The 19286-nt window shown below is 46.1% G+C and overlaps 1 protein-coding gene across 2 annotated transcripts in view; it reads left to right on the top strand.

Annotated features, from left to right (window-relative positions):
• RARS2 (arginyl-tRNA synthetase 2, mitochondrial) overlaps positions 1 to 17261 on the top strand; it is a 56727-nt gene extending 39466 nt beyond the window's left edge. For both annotated transcript variants that reach the window (XM_048845054.2, XM_048845053.2), the window contains 8 exons: positions 1138 to 1214; positions 1783 to 1907; positions 6387 to 6454; positions 6558 to 6667; positions 7546 to 7641; positions 12524 to 12598; positions 13248 to 13311; positions 17114 to 17261. In XM_048845054.2, the coding sequence (XP_048701011.2) occupies positions 1138 to 1214; positions 1783 to 1907; positions 6387 to 6454; positions 6558 to 6667; positions 7546 to 7641; positions 12524 to 12598; positions 13248 to 13311; positions 17114 to 17200 (702 nt within the window). In that variant the 3' untranslated portion in view covers positions 17201 to 17261. The remainder of the gene's footprint in view (positions 1 to 1137; positions 1215 to 1782; positions 1908 to 6386; positions 6455 to 6557; positions 6668 to 7545; positions 7642 to 12523; positions 12599 to 13247; positions 13312 to 17113) is intronic.
• Positions 17262 to 19286: the final 2025 nt, after the last annotated feature.

The raw sequence follows: 19286 nt of genomic DNA, 5'->3' as shown, positions 1-19286 counted from the left end.
TTGATCTTGAGTAGTAACAGCTATTTTAGACCCCATCATTTTGTAGGTGTAGTTGGGATTATTTTGTCCAATATGCATTATTTTGCACTTATCAGTGTTGAATTTCATCTGCTGTTTTGTTTGCCCAGTCACCTTTGGCCTTAACTATCTTGAATAATTTTTTATCATCTACAAACGTTGCCACTTCATTGTTCACTCCCTTTTTCAGATCATTAATGAATATGTTGAACAGCAAAGATCCCAGTATCCCAGGGGAACCTTGATGTTTATTTCTCTCCATTGTGAAAACTGATCATTTATTCCAACCCTTTGTTTCCTATTTTTTAACCAGTTACTGATCCATGAAAGGGCCTTTCCTCTAACCAATGACTGCTTAGTTTCCTTAAGAGCCTTTGGTGAGAGACCTTGTCAAAGGCTTTCTGAAAGTCCAAGTACACTATATCAATTGGATGACCCTTGTTCATGTGTTTGTTGATCCTTCAAATAATTCTAATAGATTGGTGAGACACGATTTCCCTGTACAAAAGACATGTTCCCCAACAAATTATGTTCATCTGTGTGTCTGATAATTCTGTTATTCACTATGGTTTCACCCAGATTGCCTGATACTGAAGTTAGGCTTACTGGCCTGTAATTGCCAGGATCAACTCTGGAGCCTTTTTTACAGGAGACAGTGGGGGATGGGAGTGCTGAACAGACAGAGAATTCAGACCACAGCAAGGAACTGCCTTGTGGAAACCTTTTCAGCCAGTGCTGGTATATCATTTATAGGATCTTATGGGTTTCTGCCAGGTATTCGTATTGATGATGTAAATCAAGCGCCAATGGTAGGGGCTTCAAGTCTCAGCCCTAGATATGAATGCATCCGTTCTGATGGGAGATTAGACAAAATATATGAATTCAAAGGTGATATTTAAAGTAGATTAATTCAAAGGCCTGTACTAAAATGATATAGAATAAACTGTTTTCAAAAAGATAAAGTGTTTTATCATTAGTAAGATTCTAGAGTGGGTTGATGTCAAAGTACTTTACGCTATTATATCTTTCAAATTCAGTCTGGTTTCCTAGATCTTAGTTCTGCTGTCTCTCTACCTAAGCAGAGATATATTCTAAAATGCACCCATTTTTTCCCTTAAGACAGATAAAAGTCAAAACGCTCACTTTGAACAGCTGTTCCAAATACTGAAGCTCATGGGCTACCAATGGGCAGAAAGGTAAGTGTGGGTGTCATAATTGCTACTTTTTTATTGGGGTGGGGATATATTAAAAAGGAAAAACGAGCAATGATCAGAAATTCTTTAATAGGCCCCTTGAAGCTCCTTGGTATGAACAGTGGGGTACATAAAAGCAAGAAAGGAGGAAATGTTGCCTGTCAAAGACATTACACCTCAGTATCTGTACACTGTGTGCTCATATAGTAATAATCTTAAGAGCTAATATACTTTTATGAGTGTAATATTTTACATCCTGCCTCATCTTAGCTTATTGTACTGAGTCTTCTATATTAAAGCCTAACACAGCTGTTAGAAAGTACCAATCTCCTGAGAGTGTATGAATGACCAGGTTATCATAATTCTGGTCCTTTCTGTCTAATTATAAGGTGTGCATGGAGAGATGGTTTTTCTGAAGTGAGGTAATGATGACATTGTTGAGCTTTCTATGTTGAATGATGTTTGTTCAGCTGTTACTACTACATCCTAGTTCAGGGCCTTGCCTGAACAAACATTGCAGGCATTTCTGTTGATTAAAATGTGATTTTAGATCCTGCTGTTTTCAATGCAGGTGTCAGCATGTGTCTTTTGGGCTAGTGCAGGGGATGAAGACACGAAAAGGAGAAGTGGTTTTCCTGGAAGATGTTTTAAATGAAGCTCGCTCAAGGATGTTACAAAACATGGCTGCTGCAAAAAGTTAGCTGATTCAGGTTTTATTCATTTCTCTTAAAATATTCCCATGCAGATTACAATATCCCTTTCTCCTTCCCCCTCCATCACTCTCCCCCAAGTCCAGTAACCCAGAGCAACAGGCTCTGATCTGTGTCTTTCCACCATCTGTGATGATATAATTAAAGTAGTAATAACACTTTGCCCTTCCATAGCTAGAATCTCAAATAGCTTTCCCGAAGCATAGGAGGCCATACAGCTTGAAAAACGTGAATGAACTTTGCCTCACACCCAACCCTGCAATGTAGGGAAGCTATTGCCCCTTTTGATGGACGGGCAAGGCGCTTTTATCTTACCGTGATGCAGCAAGTTAGTGGCTGAGCTGGGAGCAGAACCTGGGAATGAATGGCACTTAAGCTCCTAAATCACTTTTGAAAATGGAACTTAGTCTCCTCACTCACACAGGCACTTCTGAAAGTTTTACCCACAACCCTTAATCTTGCTCTTCCTCACTTCCTAACTTAGAAAATGTCAATAATTCCCGAACTCACAGAGTTGTTTGAAGTGTTTCATTAATGTTTGAAGTGCTCAGATACCAGGGAGGGCATTTCCAAAGGCACTTACCTGCCATTTGTTGCTTTGAAAATCTTATAAATCTATAGTGATATGGGCTATTAAGTGTCTCATTGTCCTCGCCGTTAAGACTGCACAACTCTGTGCTGCTTGCATTTCCATTCTCGTATCCTCTTTTCCCCCTACACCGTCTCACAAGCCCTATCTTCAGTAGAATCCTCTCTCCTTCAGTAGAATGCTCTCTCTGTTCCCTGCTTACTCCTGGGGGAGTTCTGTGCCAAAAAATTAAAAATTCTGCGCATAGTATTTTAAAGTTCTGTATATTTTATTTGTCAAAATAACACAATATAGTCATGCCAGTTTCAATTATTTTGATAATTTATTTCAAAATGCCTGTCAGCAAGTATGTCCGTAACAATATGGACAATAAAAAAGATTCCCCCAGAAGTAGAGAGTTCAAGAAACCTCTTCGACAACCCACTTCCTGTTTCTTTGTTATGCTTTTGTCGGGCACCTCAGTCTGGGTGTGTCACACATGCCAGGTGGGCACAATTTAGGGGAATAATATGCCCTCCCAGTCTTTTAGTCAATTCTCATTTTTCCAGCCCCCATATGGTTACCATATTTCAAGCTCCCAAATAGAGGACACTGCCAGGGGGAGCTGGAGGAGGGGTACAGTTGGGAGCTGTTGGAAGGGGTATTTGGGTGGGTCTGCAAGGGGACTCCCCCAGCCCAGAAACCCACACTCCCTTCCTTTCCTGAGCCCAGTCACGGGCTCCGCCCCGCACAGCTTTGTTACTGTCCCACTGGGCAGAGATGGCCTGTACCTGCTGATAGTGTGTGTGTGTGGGGATGTCACTTGAGTCACGCACCCCCACCTCAGCAGACCCCTTCTCTTATCCTCAGTCTCCCTTCCCAGAAAGCAGCAGCCTCTCCCTGCAGCTCCCAGCTGTTGCTCCTGTTGCTCCCTGCAGGGTGCAGCTCACCGGCTCCGGCAGTTGCTGTGCAGGGAGGGAGCCCGGCCACACTATGTGACCAAGCAGGGCTGGCAAAGCTGGGAACCACAACCTGGCCTCACCTCCTGTGCAGGCGCGCTGCGAGCTGGGGAGCCATATTCGCTGGGTCCAGTGGCACCTAGTGGCAGTCAGCAGCTCTGCAGCACCAATTCTGTGGGGAAAAATGAAATTCTGCACAGAACATTAATTCTGCGCAAATTTTGCATTGCAAGTGGTACAGAATTCCCCCAGGAGTACCTGCTCCCCCTTGTGCCTCTGGATCTTTTTCTTGCTGGATCAGCCTCTCTTCCTGTGCAACAAACATCCACTGCCCTCTCCTTCAAATATCTCCTTATCATTTCTTCATAGCCTTTCATTATTGATTGACCTCAACTGTGACTGCTTCTACCCACTCCAGCTTCCTTGAATTGATTGTGAACTCCTTGTGGCAGGCACCTAAGTTGTGTTTTGTAAAGCACTCTGTAACCCTATTGTGCTAATAAGTAATACGTAATAATTTCAATCATTATCTGATACTGTGGGATTTTAATACATTTTAATTTTGAGGGGAGGCGGAAGGGACATCAGCACAGAACCAGGGAATTGATGGTTTTTCAAAAAGATTTGCTTAAGTGCTCCAGGTTCCTATAAATGCAGAGACTGTGGGTGAGAGTCATCCCTGTAACTTCATGGCATCAAACTCAGGATCAGCTGTGCAGCAGGGCTCCTAGCACCTATGCCAAAGGGCTTGCCATTGATCTCTCTGGGCTCAGAAAGTGGTTGGGCTGGAGATGCTTGTTTTTGTGTCACGGTGGGGTAATTGTGAGCAGTTGGCCTTGTGGGTTTTCTAGTTACAGCAAGGATTGTCTTTCCACCATGTTGCCAGGGAGAATTTGCTTATGGTGGTGTTAAATACTTGGCTTGCACACTAGAACTAACCCACTTAAGGTAGCTAACAAGCCCCTATGACTGGCTTATATTCTGCCGTATTTAAAATATAAACATCTGCCCTTAAAGTTGCAAAAAAAAAAAACCCTTCCAAACATGAACAGTGTAACCAATGCAGCGTTGTCTTCCTAAGCAAGCAGGCGGGCAAACAGTTTTAAGCGATGTGAATCGCCCCCACTCATCACAGCGGGGCATTAGCGGTGAAACCCAAGGATGACACTTTGAAACAGAGTTTTTCAAAAATTAAGGTGCACAGTTCTCACTAATTTGGACAATTACCTCAGTTGCATGTGCAAATAGCCTAACAAATGGCAGAGAGAAATTCTAAATGTGCACTGCATCTTTGTTTCCTATTGAGACGTGTTTAGATTTTACACAACAGCCATATCCTCCCCTCTGTCTTTATGCAAATCTCCCCCTAGGAGATCAGCTGTGGATGGAGAGTAGTGTGCAGCTCTGACTTTGTAGACTTAGTCCATAGACCAGAATTAAAAAGGTCCTCTCCGCAGAATGCATTTGACAGCCTTGTCTTATAGGAAACTGCACTAGGATCCTGCTGCAAATAGGAAGAAGAGACCTAGATAGAGGGCAGATATTATCTGAATTTAAAAATGGAATGTTTTAAATAAACCAAGATTGTCACCGTGTTAGGTGAAGTTAGTGAGTCCAAGCACAATTTAATATATAGCCTGAAGATGTGGACTGGTGCACCTGGAGCTAACATTCCTTCCAAAACAGTGGTGATGTGTGCAGTCTCTGAATGTCTATGTGAAGGGTGCTATGATCCCAGCCTAGCACTGTGTACTCTCACCTCTGGGCGGGGGAAATAGGAATAAAACAATCCCTTCAGTGGATAGCTGCAGGGGTGAGAGAGCTGCTCGCTCACTGAGGAGTTATTGCTGAAAGCAGTCACGAAATAACTTTCCAACCAAGGTTCTTCCAACAGCTGCACTGAAACAGATATCCTTTGTTAGCCTATTTATCAGTGATGTTTCAAGGCAGATAAATTAGTCTCACAGTGAGAGATTTAAGAAGTTCTGTCTAGTTAGCTTATCCAAGAGAAGGCTTAGTGGGGATTTGATCATAGTCTGTAAGTACTCATGTGGGAGAAAATTTCTGATAGTAGAGGGCTCTTTAATCAAGCAGGCAAAGATGTAATAAGATCGAGTGGTTGGAAGCTGCAGCCAGACAAATTCAGACTAGAAATAAGGTCCACATTGAAATAATTTACCTAGAAATGTGCTAGATTTTCCATCACTTGAGATCTCTCTGGATGTCTTTCTAAAAGATATGCTGTAGCTCAACCAGAAGTTATGGACTTGGTGCCAGAATTACAGGGTGAAATTCAATGGCCTGTGTTACGTAGTGAGTCAGACTAGACTATCCCCTTGGCCTTAAAATTTAGTAATCATATTGAGTATAAGAATGGCCCTACTGGGTCAGACCAAAGGTCTATCTAGCCCAGTATCCTGTCTTCCAACAGTGGCCAATGCCAGGTGCCCCAGAGGGAATGAACAGAACAGGTAATCATCAAGTGATCCATTCCCTATCGCCCATTCCCAGCTTCTTGCAAATACAGGCTTGGGACACTATCCCTGCCTATCCTGGCTAATAGCCTTTGATGCATCTATCCTCCATGAACTTACCTAGTTCTTTTTTGAACCCTGTTATAGTCTTGGCCTTCACAACATCCTCTGGCAAAGAGTTCCACAGGTTGTGTGTGCGTTGTGTGAATACTTCCTTTTGTTTGTTTTAAACCTGTTGCCTATTAATTTCATTTGGTGACCCGTAGTTCTTGTAAAGAAAGGCAGCCTTGATGTGAAAGGTTTTACATTCGGACTTTGTCGGCCTTTGCAGCCTGACAGTTTGTTTTATTGCTGGTATAAATTTTAATCAAATCTGCCTTACCACCAGCTGCTGTCGTTCTTACCCATGAGCCAGTTACACTGTTGCAAATTTTCATCATCTGTTTTTGCTTGTATCTGTTCAGCAACTAAAGAACTGGAAAACCCTCTTGAGACCGCCGAAAAGATTGGGCTTGCAGCACTTATAATTCAGGTCTGTTTAAAGTGTCTTCTGATTATTCCTTCTGTGAGAGACTGTACATTGGCACTGGGAACACTAGCTACATGATGCTGAATAGCAACTGTTCTCATTTTAGGATTTCAAGGGTCTTCTATCATCCAATTATCAGTTTAGTTGGGACCGGGTTCTCCAAAGTCGGGGAGATACAGGCGTATTCCTGCAGTACACACATGCCAGACTCCACAGGTAAGAAGAGCCTTCCAGAGTAGAGAAATTTTCTGTTTTTATTAACATCTATTTGACTCCAGTGACTGAGTAACATTTGTGATGAATCCTTTCCTAAAGATTCGAATCTCTCATCCGTTCAGTTGAGACCTCAGATGGGAAAACCAAGGAAAATGAAACTTGCAAGCCCTCTCCCTCTGGCTGGGGCAAGCGGCATGGCCAGGCTGTCTCTATGTCCTAGTAATTCTTGGCTGCTGTAACAGCCGCTTGGGATGACTGGTGCAAATTAGGGCATGGCAAAGAGTGGCCCCAAGATCAGTGGTGCTCTGCTATAGCCAAGGAATCTGGCCTGGAGTCTTCTGGATATGCGAAATACACCTTGCTACAGTATTTAAACTGTGATTTGACTGAACTTTCCCGAGCGGCAGTGACCGACTCCAGCCTTAATTCTGTCCTTTTGTGATCACCCAAAATTGTATCTTAGGGAATTTTAAAAATCCATAGGAGAAATACCGAGATTGAAGATAAAGCACTTCGTCAGACTGTCGACATCGGCATTGTGTCATACTCCTGAATTGATTTTTAATATCAAAAAGGTCAGACTTGACAGTGCCCTTTGAAACTGTCATGTTCTTTCAGGGGATCTTTCTGTAAAGTTACTGACGTGTATATTCAATGCTGGCTCAAGTAAAATAGCTTTTTGTCTTGGATTTAACTCAGCTAATCTAACTCAGATGTTTTAGTCATCTTGCAAACAGTGTATCTAGATTCAAATTTTGTTCTCCTTTAAGTGCATGTTGGTTTTAATTCTTATGCAGCTTTGCTGGTGAAGGTTGTTGGTTTTTTTTTAAATTTATAAGAGCGTTTGTTTTCTCACACTGAGCTTTTATGTTTTCTAGTTTAGAGCAGATGTGCAGGGACAGGCAATCAACTGACATTAACACAGCTTGTTTACAAGATCCACAAGCCATCTCCATACTCCAGCATCTTCTCAGGTATTTATTATTTGTCTTTCCAAGAAGCAGATCCATCAGGGTTTGATGCCTGCATGTTGAATAAGTTATTAGTTACATGGCAGTGGAAGAGTAGAAATGAACATCTTAGGCAATGACTTGTTGATCACTGGGCCTACTGCACAAGCCCATACTTGCAATACACATGTTTAGATGTAAATGAATGTGTTATTTCAGAAGCTGAATGAAAAAGGATCATGTGGGGAAAATACCTTTGAGTAATTGGATGCCTGTTAATAATTGTTAATACTGTTCACAGTATTGGGTGCCTGTAACTAATTGTTACTTAGTTGCTAATGAGGAAAGATTAGTACAGTTCTTTTGTAAATGTAATAAGCTATATAAACATTGGTCATCATCATAAACATAGACCTGGTGGATGGGATCTCTGGATCCCATGGGAAAAGGGGTGTGGAAATGCTCTTAGGAGGAGGGGAATGGAACATCCACCCACTTCCAGTAGCCATGAGGGACACCCACACGCCAATCCCTAATAATAGTACTTAGTTTGTATATAGTGCTTTTCATTGATAATTCTCAACATTCTGACAAAGCTGAGCAAGCATTATTCATAGGTGTGAAATCTCAAGCACAGAAAGGTGTGAGGACTTTCCCAACGCCACACAGGAAGTCAATGGCAGAGCTGAATATAGAGCCCAGAACTCCCAGCTTGAATGTCCTAGACCTTGCACCATGCTGCCACTCTTCATGCCATCCTCCCTCCAGGCAGTCAAGAGCAAAAGCCTTCCTAACGGCTTAAACCCACTTTCATTGCTTTGATTGTGGCCTTTGACAATATAACAAAAATACTTGGCCTTTGATCTGGTCAGTGTTAAACATCATTTACCTAGATGATGATCTTTGTAGACCAGTGAATCTCTTGGAATGGTAGATTTGTGGTAGCACATTTTCCCTGAAGAAGCTGACTTATTCCACTTAACGTAAGATTGGCCATACTGGGTCAGACCAATGGTCCATCTAGCCCAGTTTCCTGTCTCAGTGTCAGGTGCTTCAGAGGAATGAACAGAACCGGCAATCATCAAGTGATCCATTCCCTGTCCTCCACTCCCAAGTTCTGGCAGTCAGAGGCTAGACAGAAGAACTCTTTAGGAGATCCGCTCAGGAATTTTCAGACAAAGCTGAAAATACCAATTTGTTGAAACCAAAATGTTTCATGGAAACATGTCGATGTTGATGAACTTTTGATGGAACACAGGGCAGGGCAGCTCAGCCATGTGACTGCCCCAGCACAGCAGACCCAGGACTTCCAGGGTCCCCAGCTCTCATGGCTTCCAGGCTCTCTGTCACAGAGTTGCAAACCCCAGCTCTGAAGCTGCCGGCTCAGTTGTGGTTCCCAGGGCTTCTAGGCTTTTGGCTCCCAGGGTCAATTTCAAAAAGTTGTAAACTAATTTTTTCTAATTTCCCTTCCATAGCAAATTTGAAATATTGTTTTGTTCTGAAGCTGAACGGTTTTGTTTTTTAATTTCCCATGGATGGGAAATTCTGACTTTCAGCCAGCTCTACTCATTAGTTTATTTCATGTGGCTACAGATTGCAGTAGCAGAGACATGCCTCTTCATTTAATAGCCACTTGACAGTTCAGTGAACTTGGTATTAGCAACCAGCTGTGACAAAGTCAGGCCGGACGGCTGCAAGAGGGTGTGGGAAGGCTGATATGTTAGCCCCAGAATGTTAAAGGTCCTTTTTCCTACAGGCTGATACTCCTGAGGGAATTATGTGCCAAAAAATTAAAAATTATTCACAAAATATTTTAAAATTCTGCAAATTTTATTTGTCAGTAAATAAGTGTAGCTCTAGCGTGGCAGTGGGGAACACAGGCCACTGGCTACACTGAGGTGGGAGATCACCCTGAAGCCCCTACCTCCCCCAGTCCAGGGACTCGGCAGTGAGGCTGCACCTGACCCTGACACAGTGCAAGGGCTGGGCCTGTCCCAGAAACACCCTGGGGCCCTGCCCCTCTGTGCCAGGCGCACCAGGTGTGGGTGGGCAGGCTCAGCCCAGCAAGACCCAAGTGTGGAGGGGCTTAGTGTGGGGGGATCCAGGTGTGAGGTGAGAGGTTTCTGTGGGGGGCAATGTGGGTGTGGGCAGCTCAGTGGAAGATCTGGATGCACAGGGGCACGTTGTGGGGTTCCAGGTGCAGAAGTAATGGGATTTACCCAGGGGATCCAGGTGATGGTGGTTGGGCTCAGCGAGGGGGTCTGGGTATGGGGAGATGGGGCTTGGCTGGGGGAGGTGTCTGGATGTGGGGGCGTGAGGGGGGGGTCTGCATGCTGGGGGAGTGGGGCTTGGAAGGGTGGAGGTCTAGGTGCAGCTGGTTGGGGCTCAAGTGGGGTGGGGGTCTGGGTGTGGGGGGCTTGTAAGAGGGGTCCAGTTGTAGGGGGATAGGGCTTGTCAGGGTGAGGGTTCGATGGGCCTGCTTAATAGGGGAGCCCCAGCTGCTGTCAAGGGGATGCCACATGCCGGGATCCTGCTGCCCCTCACCTCATGATTCCCCTATCTTCTCCATCCTCCTCTGCTCACTCCCACATTCCCTCCCTCTGCCCTATTCCACCCCCTTCCTTCCCCACTGCCTCTTCCCCCCCCCACCCCCGTTTCCGCCACTCCCCCTTACTCAGGCCCACCGTGGGCACTCACTGTTCCACAGAAAACAGGAAGGCTCCAGAACACAGAAGGGGAGCACAGCTGGCACTAGGACCCAGGAGGCTGCGTTCAGCTGCAGAGTCTTGTTGCTGGACAATGCAACCTCTGAGCTGGGAAGCTCTGCGTTTGCAGAAATGAGGAGGGAGGGGGGCAGTGGCACGTAACCCCATGTACTCCCCCCCCATGCATCGCCTCCGTTTGGGGGGCAATCCCTCCCCCCCAAAAAAACTGCATACACGGTCACTCCCAGAGCGGCTTCTCTGTCATTTTCTGCAGGGAAAAGCAGGCACTGTGCGGGGGGGCGTTTTCTGCTGCGGACCCGCAGTCCCGCAGAACCCCCCCAGAAGTAACACTGGCACGCACATACGCTCAGCCCCCCGGGTGATCACGCAGGCACGCATGCCCTGTCTCTGAGGCTGCTCCAGGCACGCTGGAACGGACACGCTGACTGGGCTGCCGGGGAAGAGGCGCATGTCCCCCAGCAGATTTTGTTTTGCCTTTTTCTGCGTGGGGGCACAGAAAAATGCGGGCCATATCAATTCTGGGCCCCCACGTTGGTGCAGAAATCCCCCAGGAGTAAAGCTGATGAGGGGTTACCTCAGGTCAATTAGGGACACCTGAACCCAATTAAGGGCTGCCTGAGGCCTTTAAAAAAAAAACCTCTGGGGAGAGAAAAGGCAGGAGAGGGAGAAACTACTGCCAGGCTACTGGTAGCAGGGAAATAAGCTTCTCCAGGCTAAGGGGTTGCTCCTTCTCATAGGGGAACAGCCAAACCTGAACACCTGCTATGGGGCAAGCAACGGGATGATGCCTGCCCCAGCGAGGAGGCAGGGGAAGTATCCCCCTTTGGTTTTGTGTTTGAGACGTTTTCCCTTTTGTTTGGTGAAAGATCACCTCTTAGACCGACCTTGGGGCCTACCCTGGAAACACGGCCAAAGGAACACAGAAGGGGGAAGGCAAACACTGCCCAGAGTGGGGCTGATTTACCCCAGGCCCGCCATTGCTAGAGCGGGCGAGATGAAGGAGATGTCTTGCCACACAGCTCATGGTGTTCTTAAGTACCTTTTAAATGGAAACCAGTGTGTAATACTGACCACTTCACTCATGAGACCAGCAACTGTTATTGTTTTTAAAATAAAATCACATCTTGTGGCAACACAACTCACCTTTGGCTAGCAGCTGCTACATTTCCCCCAAGACCCTACACATGGCCACTGATGCAGCACACGTGCATGGGGCAGGAAACGTTTTTCATCATGTGTTTAGACAGCACCTGGCACAATGAAGTCTTCAGCCATGACTGGGGCTCTTAGCGCTACAGCAGTACAAAAATAAATAAGTCAATTTTGGTTTGCATGCAAGGGAGGTTAATGTGGAGCAATCATAGAAGTGCAGTTCCTCTAAGGCCGTCTCCTGGTTGCTGAGTCCTCCCCCACCCTGCCTGCCCTGCTGTGTCCACTCCCCAGTTTTGCTGTAACTTGACCACAAGAGATAACACTACCAGTGAAGCTCTGCTTTTGTAAGAACGCACATTGGGACGGGAGGACGTGGAAATCTATCGAAGAGCAGAGCGGAGTGGCAGAAGATCCTCTTTCATAGTTCTGCTTTGGAGGGGACCCTGCTCTGAAGGCCAGAGCTGTCAGGTGCAGGATTATTCCTACTAGCCTGCCAGACAGAGCATGCAACAGAACTGTTCGGGAAAATTTTCTCTCTGCAGATCTGTACATGTTTGAGTTTTAATACTGTTATTCATCTCAGCTGACTATATTTCCATATTTTGAGAACCAACTTTTTTGTTTGTATCTACTAATTGTAATTTTATGAGAATCCCTTTAAGCTGTTGAAAATTCTGAGTCCCCTTTATTAAAAGGCCACATCCTTTAAGGTACTGCTTTATGACAGTGCCTCAGGTGGTCATTTTAATGTAGATTTTTCTTCTAATAAGGACCCACAGTGAGTGATAAGATTTAAAGCAGAACATAATATTCCAGGAGCAACTGTTTATTATCTTTGCTTTTGACAACCTGTTGTGAGCTCTGAAATCTACATGTATGTATTCAGCAAGTTTTAAATGTACTTCCGTATTATGATGATGCTATTCCCAACAGCTGCAGTCCCTTTCTTTATTCCTGTTCTAAGAACTTTAGTTAGTTTTCTTGTGATTGCAAACTGAGCTCTGAACTGTCCCTTACTTTCTCCCCAGCTACGATGAGGTACTGTATAAATCTTCTGAAGATCTTCAGCCCAAGCACATTGTCAGCTACCTCCTAACGCTCAGGTAAGGAAAGAAATATTTGCTATTGCTGAACAGCTTAATTCTCAGTTTCACTAGAATCAAACTCCAGCAACATAGACAAGTCAGTACAAGCAAGCGTAGACCCTCCAGGCGTCCGGGTGCACTGTTCCCAATCTGAACTCCGCAGCTAGGCCTTGTGGGCAGACCTAAAACCCCAAATCTGCATCCCTTTGCACATGGGACAGGGTTGGATCTAGATCTAAATGTGGTGGCTCAGGCTCTTCTCTTGGAGGAGGGGAGAGGGAGAAACAAAGGAGGATAACTGAAGCAGAATAAGTTGATAATACAAATCAAACTTGTAATCACTGACGCAGGAGTGGGTGTCCCTTCGGAAATGTTACAGTGCCCCAGACCAAATAACGCTTTGGTCCCTATCTCATATTTCCAGTATGTTCTTCTAAAATCGTATCTGTACCAGCAAGCAAAACTAGTAATTTCTTCTTTTATGAGGCAGCTGTGAGACATAAAACTCAGAATCCAGTCCTGAAAGGGACCGTTTGCCCAAAGGCCCTTATAAACTGATCTTAGTCTGGTGGTTGGGGGTGGATCTTCTAGTTCTGCTGCTTTCTGCAGCCCATGTAACTGCTCTTCTTAAGGGAATTACTGGTTCTAATCCACTTTTCTGTTTCAGCCATCTTGCCGCTGTTGCTCATAAAACGCTCCCTGTGAAAGGCAGTGCCCCTGAACAAGCCCAGGTATTGTGCATTATTGCTGTGTGACTGTAATTCGGTGTACTTGAGCTGTGTAGCCAAAGAGAAACACTGCCTATCCGGCAAACGACTGCTTACGAGGACCACACCTATTCACGCTCCAAACAGTTGAAACTAAGAGGCGCTCTTGGAAGCACTAACTGTAGGAATGGCATGAGGCTGGTTCTGAGCTGCAGAATTGCCCTTTTTTCCAATGAAGGAGCAGGAACTCATGGCTGCAAGCCCACCCTGACTGCCAAGGGCTCTCTCTGGACCTCTTCAATGTGACTCTGAGCACCACTTAGAGGGAATTGCTTCAGAGCAGTTGTTCCCTTTCTCTCTCATTTTCTTCTCCCTAATATTCTGGAGAGTGTTAAACATTCTGGGACATTCCAAACCGACATTCTGATGGTTTCCTCAGCTTAAGTGGGAGGACAGAGCTATGTGAGGTGACTGAACCCCCACTCCGTAATTCCACCTACACAATACAAATTGTCTATACTGCTAGTCTGCCAACATAGGCTGTCTACTCCTATGTGCAGTTCCACCTAGATGCAAATTAGAAGGCTGTGAATCTTTGGGCGAGAGATCTGATCCCTTAACTATTGAGTAAATGCTACCCTAATTACACCATCTTTTGTTCTGTCTCATACTGATTTGAAAAGTAATTGCGTATCTGCCTTTGATGATGACTCTTCCTTCAGGATTGAGCTTTGCAATGTTCTGTTGTGAAAAATAAGTGAGACGATTACAAAGAAGATATTCCATATGGTTGAGCTTAAAGCTCCATTGACTTTAATGCACCTTTTAGTAAGCACAACTTTTTTGATAGACATGAGGTCAGATTCCCTGTAATTCTGAAGAGTGGTGAGAGTTAGGTCCTCCCCCTTGTCTCCTATCTTTTGAGCTACATTGAGCTCTTATTCAGGTCTGGGAAGGGTACTCAGGAGTGGCACAGCAAAGTTTGAATTTAACCTCCAACCAAAAATACCCTCTCACCTGTGAGTGAACACTTTTCACAAAGCGATCGCTCTATATCTGACCTGCCTGTCCCCATCCTCAAAGAAAACCTGCACAACACTTTCAAAAGACAAGCCTGGGAGCTTAAATTCATAACTTTGCTAGACACTACAAGTCAAAGACTGTATGAAGTCACAGGATTTATGGTTTATTACAACAATCTATAACTCACTGTACCCCTGTTTTGGCCTATGACTGCAGGCATGTTAACAGGCCACTTCAACTTGCCGGTCCCTTAGAATATGTGTTAATTACTTAGGCTAAAAAATCTGTTCCACCTTGTATTTTGCGGTGACACTCGGGCTTGGTCTACACTACAGTTAGGTCAACATAAGGCAGCTTACATCAATTTAATTATGTCAATGAACACACTACAGCCTGGCTTCCGCAGATGTAAGTGCTCTACTACACGGACGTAATAACTCCACCTCCATGAGGCGTAGGGCTTATGCCAGTGTCGTTAGGGCGACACAGTGTCCCTGCAGACACTGTGTTACTTACATCAGCTGTTGGCTGTCATTCTTGACAATTTCACAGCTCCATGCTGGGAGCCGTGAAATTGACAAGAAAGCTGCACTGTCAATCGGGCAGGTGGGGGGCTCCAGCTAGAGCCCGGCTGCCCCCAGGTACCTGCTCCCAACACAGCTGCTGTCCATGCTCCCCGCTCTGAGCTTCAATGCAGCTGCTGGACTCCCCACAGGGAGCCAGGATGTGCCCCCCAGCTCCCAGCCTGTCGGCTCCCTGCGGGGAGCCTGGTGACTGCCCCAAGACTTCCGGCTACCCTCCAGGAGCTGCCCAGACTCTGAGTGCAGAGCTCTCCCCCAGGAGCCCAGCTGCGGTGGGAAGCAGAGAGCCCAGAAAAGCAGGTGGGCTCCTGGTGGTGGGGAGCTGGGAGCCTCCAGGCAATAGCAGGGCTCCCCGTGGGGAGCACTGAGCCTCCAGGCAGCAGCCCGGCCCGGCTCCCTGCTGATCCTATGTTAAGTCATCTTACAACTATTGCAGTAATTACTGCAGCAGTTCATGTCCACGCTATCCTTCTTCTGTAAGTGGTGCGTGTCGTCACCAGGAGCATTTCCACTGACTTCAGAGGGGCAGTGTGGGAGGCTGAAAGCCCCCCACTTATATTTTTAGCGTAGACAGGCCTTGTGAGTACCTTTCCCAGACCTGAAGAAGAGCTCAGTGTAGCTCAAGAGCTGTCTCTCCAACAGAAGTTGGTGCAATAAAAAATATTACTTCGCCCACCTTGTCTCTCTAATATCCTGGGACCAACACAGCTACGGCAACAGTGCAACCAAACCGGAATATGCTAGGCTGTCAGCCGAAGGTGAGAGGACATGTCTATACTCAGCTTCTCAAAGGTTCAGTGTGGCCACAAGGTGTCTGTGTCTTACCTGTGTGCTGCTTGGAACTCCTTGTTTTTCTGACCGTTGCTGTGGCTCAGATCCACTTAAGGACTTAGGCATCGAAGCCCCAGAATTAGGTACCACTGCTAGCCACACAATCCTCACTCAATTGCTGCCTAATCCTCCAGGCACCGAAGTTACTGCCTCACTCTGGGCATCCACAGCCTTTTTATGCCTACGCGTCAGTGCAATCCATGAAGCAGGGAAGACAAGCACTCCTCTGCCTGGCTTCTTATGGGCTCTAATGTGGTAGGCATGTTAGCTGCATGTTCCAAATCTGACCAGTGGAGGAGGTGCCACCTGCCTCCCTAACGCTTACCCCAGCAGTTAGAGCGCTCACCGGGGATGTGGGAGATCAGGTTCACTTTGCCCCTTTGTATGATGGGGAGAAGGGATTTAAATAGGGGTCTCCCACCTCTGAGTGCCCTCCCACTGGTCTAGTGGATATTCTGATCGGGAAAGGGGGGGCCTTGCTCAGTCTCTTCTGCTGAAGCTATTCCACCTGGCATAAGAGTGATTTGAAGCAAGGGGGACTGGCCCCTGCAGCTCCCACCTCCCAGCTGGGTGCCCTAACCACCGGTCTGTGGAGTCAGTCTCTGTGGCCCAGTGACTCTTTCAGTAATTATACCAAGTGGAAGGGCTTCAACAGGAGATATTAGAATATCCTGATGGTTTGGGCACACTCTTTAGAGGTTGGAGATCCCTGTTCAGATCCCTTCTCCCCTGCAGGCAGAGGGGGGAACCAAACCTGGGTCTCCCACACCCTGGGTGAGTGCTCTAATCACAAGGGAGGCAATACTACGTCCCCACCCTTCTTGTACAAGGAGCCAAGGGACCTAACTCAGGTTTTATGGATCCCATTATTGTTCCAGAGGTGTCTAAAAGATAGGCATTGCAACAGCTGAGTCCCTTTGTGGATCCAGACCAATTGTCTCGTGTTCCACCATGGCAGCTCTCCACTCTGCTCGCTCCTATGCTAGGCTTTATGCAGCAGGGTCTTGTTCCCTCGGTCAGGGAAGCCAGGCTGGATGTGGCTAGAGACCTGTTTGTGACTTTGGCTTGAATGGTCTCCACAACATTGAGAATAAATTCCGCCACTTTCACCCTTAGATCAGTTGTTCAGTGCTATTGTGGCGGAGGATGAAAGTGGCTTCCTCTAGTCCTTGAGCTGCTACTAGTATTCAGCACTTTGTATCTTCATAATGTTGAACAAACCCTAATCCTCAGACTCCTTTTAAATAAAGATGACACACAGATAGCTGTCTTCATTTTTAACAGGTTTCCTCCTAGCCCTTTCCTTGAGACTATGCTCCTTGGTCACGGAAGTATAAACTGCTGTTCAGATGATGTGACTGCATAAGTTGATTGTTACTTTTATTTTGCAGGCAAGACTCCGCCTCTTCCAGGCTGCACGTTCTGTTCTAGCTAATGGAATGAAACTTCTTGGAATCACGCCTGTAAGCCAGATGTAACGAAAAGGCCTTCTGCAATGTAAATTTAAGCTTCTTAGTAAAAGTTCTTAATGAGAATCCAGCCACTGTTATGACCCTCATTGTTACTTCAGTCCTGCAAACTCTCTTCTTGTCTGGTCTTTGGTGTTCTCCTGTGCCTCTGGCAAGTGTACTAACAGCTGCTCATGGGGCAGAACCCTGTTGTCCATTTCCCTGTCTCACTGCCACTCATAACGTTGTACCCTTGATAGTGCTTCAAGCCATTTGAAAATGTTGGCTGTAATCCCTGTTATCGATGAGGGAGGGTCATATGTTTGCCCAGTTACAACAGCTTGGAGCACTTAATTTGCCCTTTTCCTAAGAGAATTGCTATTGAACTGTATACCCCATTGAACAAAGGCTCTCCTCCACTTGAGATCTACAATCCTAGTACTTCCGTTTCCTCTCTACATGTAAAAGAGCTTTCAGTTATTGGATAGATGTCTCCCCTTTTCTTTTCATACACCTGGGTCAGCATGGCGATCCATTTACATCTGGCCTTGTTGGCATCTTCTGTAACTCCCGAGTTCTCATTTATATCCAGTGATTCTGTTAGTGGATGGTATGCAAGGTATCAGGGAGGGTTTTGGTTCTTTTGCTGGGGCAGGGTGCTTTTGCTTTGAGACAGATTGTGTTTCACCCTCACATGTCCACAAGCATTTGAGTCCCTACTCTTGCACTTGCTCTCACTAAAAGCGTCCTCCCTTCAGTTTCTTTCACTCATGTTTTTAGTCTCTAAGGTGCCACAAGTCCTCCTTTTCTTTTTGCGAATACAGACTAACACGGCTGCTACTCTGAAACCAGTTCAATATTACTTACTCTCCCACCCACCCACCTTGAGCCCTTGTTAGTGATTAAATCAAAATTTATCTAAACCTAATAGTGTAATGGCAGTAGATGCTTCATCTACTGCTGCAATGCAGTTCATACAAACTATGATTTGTTACGGGCTGTTCTGGATTTCCCCTTGCCTTTAGGATCGTTCCCACTTCAACTATATGGCCTGGACCAGCTGCCAAACCTCCTTTTGCCCCCCAGGAGACTTCTCCCCAGTTTCAATAGAAAAGATGGCTCTGAGAAGTGGTTTTGATTTTTTTTTTTTTTGAGATGAAGAAACCGCAACATGAGAACCACATCCTAATCTAAGGATAAAACCACCGAGCACAAGTTGCGACCTTGGAGCAGATGTGCCATAAAACAATATGATAGTGGAAAGGAGGGGAGCCTAGCATATTACCCTATTGCTATTTCATGACGAGCAATAGAAGGCCCTGCCAGAATTTGTCTGTGTTTCCTGAATAAAATCGAAGCGTCTGTGTACTTGGAAGACTGGTTCTAAGTACAGCCCCCACCCCTGCCAGATTAGCTCTTAATGCGCTACTTAAAATGGATGGAGCTGCACAGCTGCTCAATTCGCCTCAGAGGGAGGCGTAAAGGAGAAAGTTCATTTTATGAATCAGCTCAGTTGTCACTACATTTCCTCGTCTTGAAAGACAAGCACCACAGAGAATGAGGAAGAGGAACACATGAGCTAATATTTACGTTTCTATCCTCCATTGAGCATGTTATCTTAACCAAGCCTAGGGCTCCCCTGCTAATCAATCCCTTAATGTGTATACTCCTGGGGGAAGTCTACGCCCTGTGGGGGGGTGCAGAATTCCTACCTTCTGCCGATTTCTTGGCTCCCCCCCCGCCCCCCACAGAAAAATAGGGGAGCAAAAATCTGTGGGGAACACGCCCCTTCTGCAGCAGCCCGGGCACATCTGTTGGGAGCAGCCAGCAGCAGATCACTGAGGTGGGGAGCAGGGAGGCTGGGCGTGCCTGCAGAGACATTAAGGAGGTGGGGCTGGGCACCTGCCTGCAGAGCTGTCCCTCAGGGTTGCAGGGCCCAGGACAATCCCCCCCGCTGCCGCCTCCACCACCCAGCTGCCACCATTGCAGGCCACCCCACCTATGCCTCAAAGCCCAGATACTGGCTTCTAGCCTTTAGATGCCCCTGGCTGGGTTTCCTAGTCTTCCCTAATAGCAGTGACAACACTTAGCAGTAGGGGATTTTCCAGGCCTGCTG

This window comes from Caretta caretta, chromosome 3, assembly GCF_965140235.1.
Source record: "Caretta caretta isolate rCarCar2 chromosome 3, rCarCar1.hap1, whole genome shotgun sequence".
In the NCBI taxonomy this organism is placed as follows: Eukaryota; Metazoa; Chordata; order Testudines; family Cheloniidae; genus Caretta; species Caretta caretta.
This window is presented reverse-complemented; position numbering and strand designations above follow the sequence as displayed.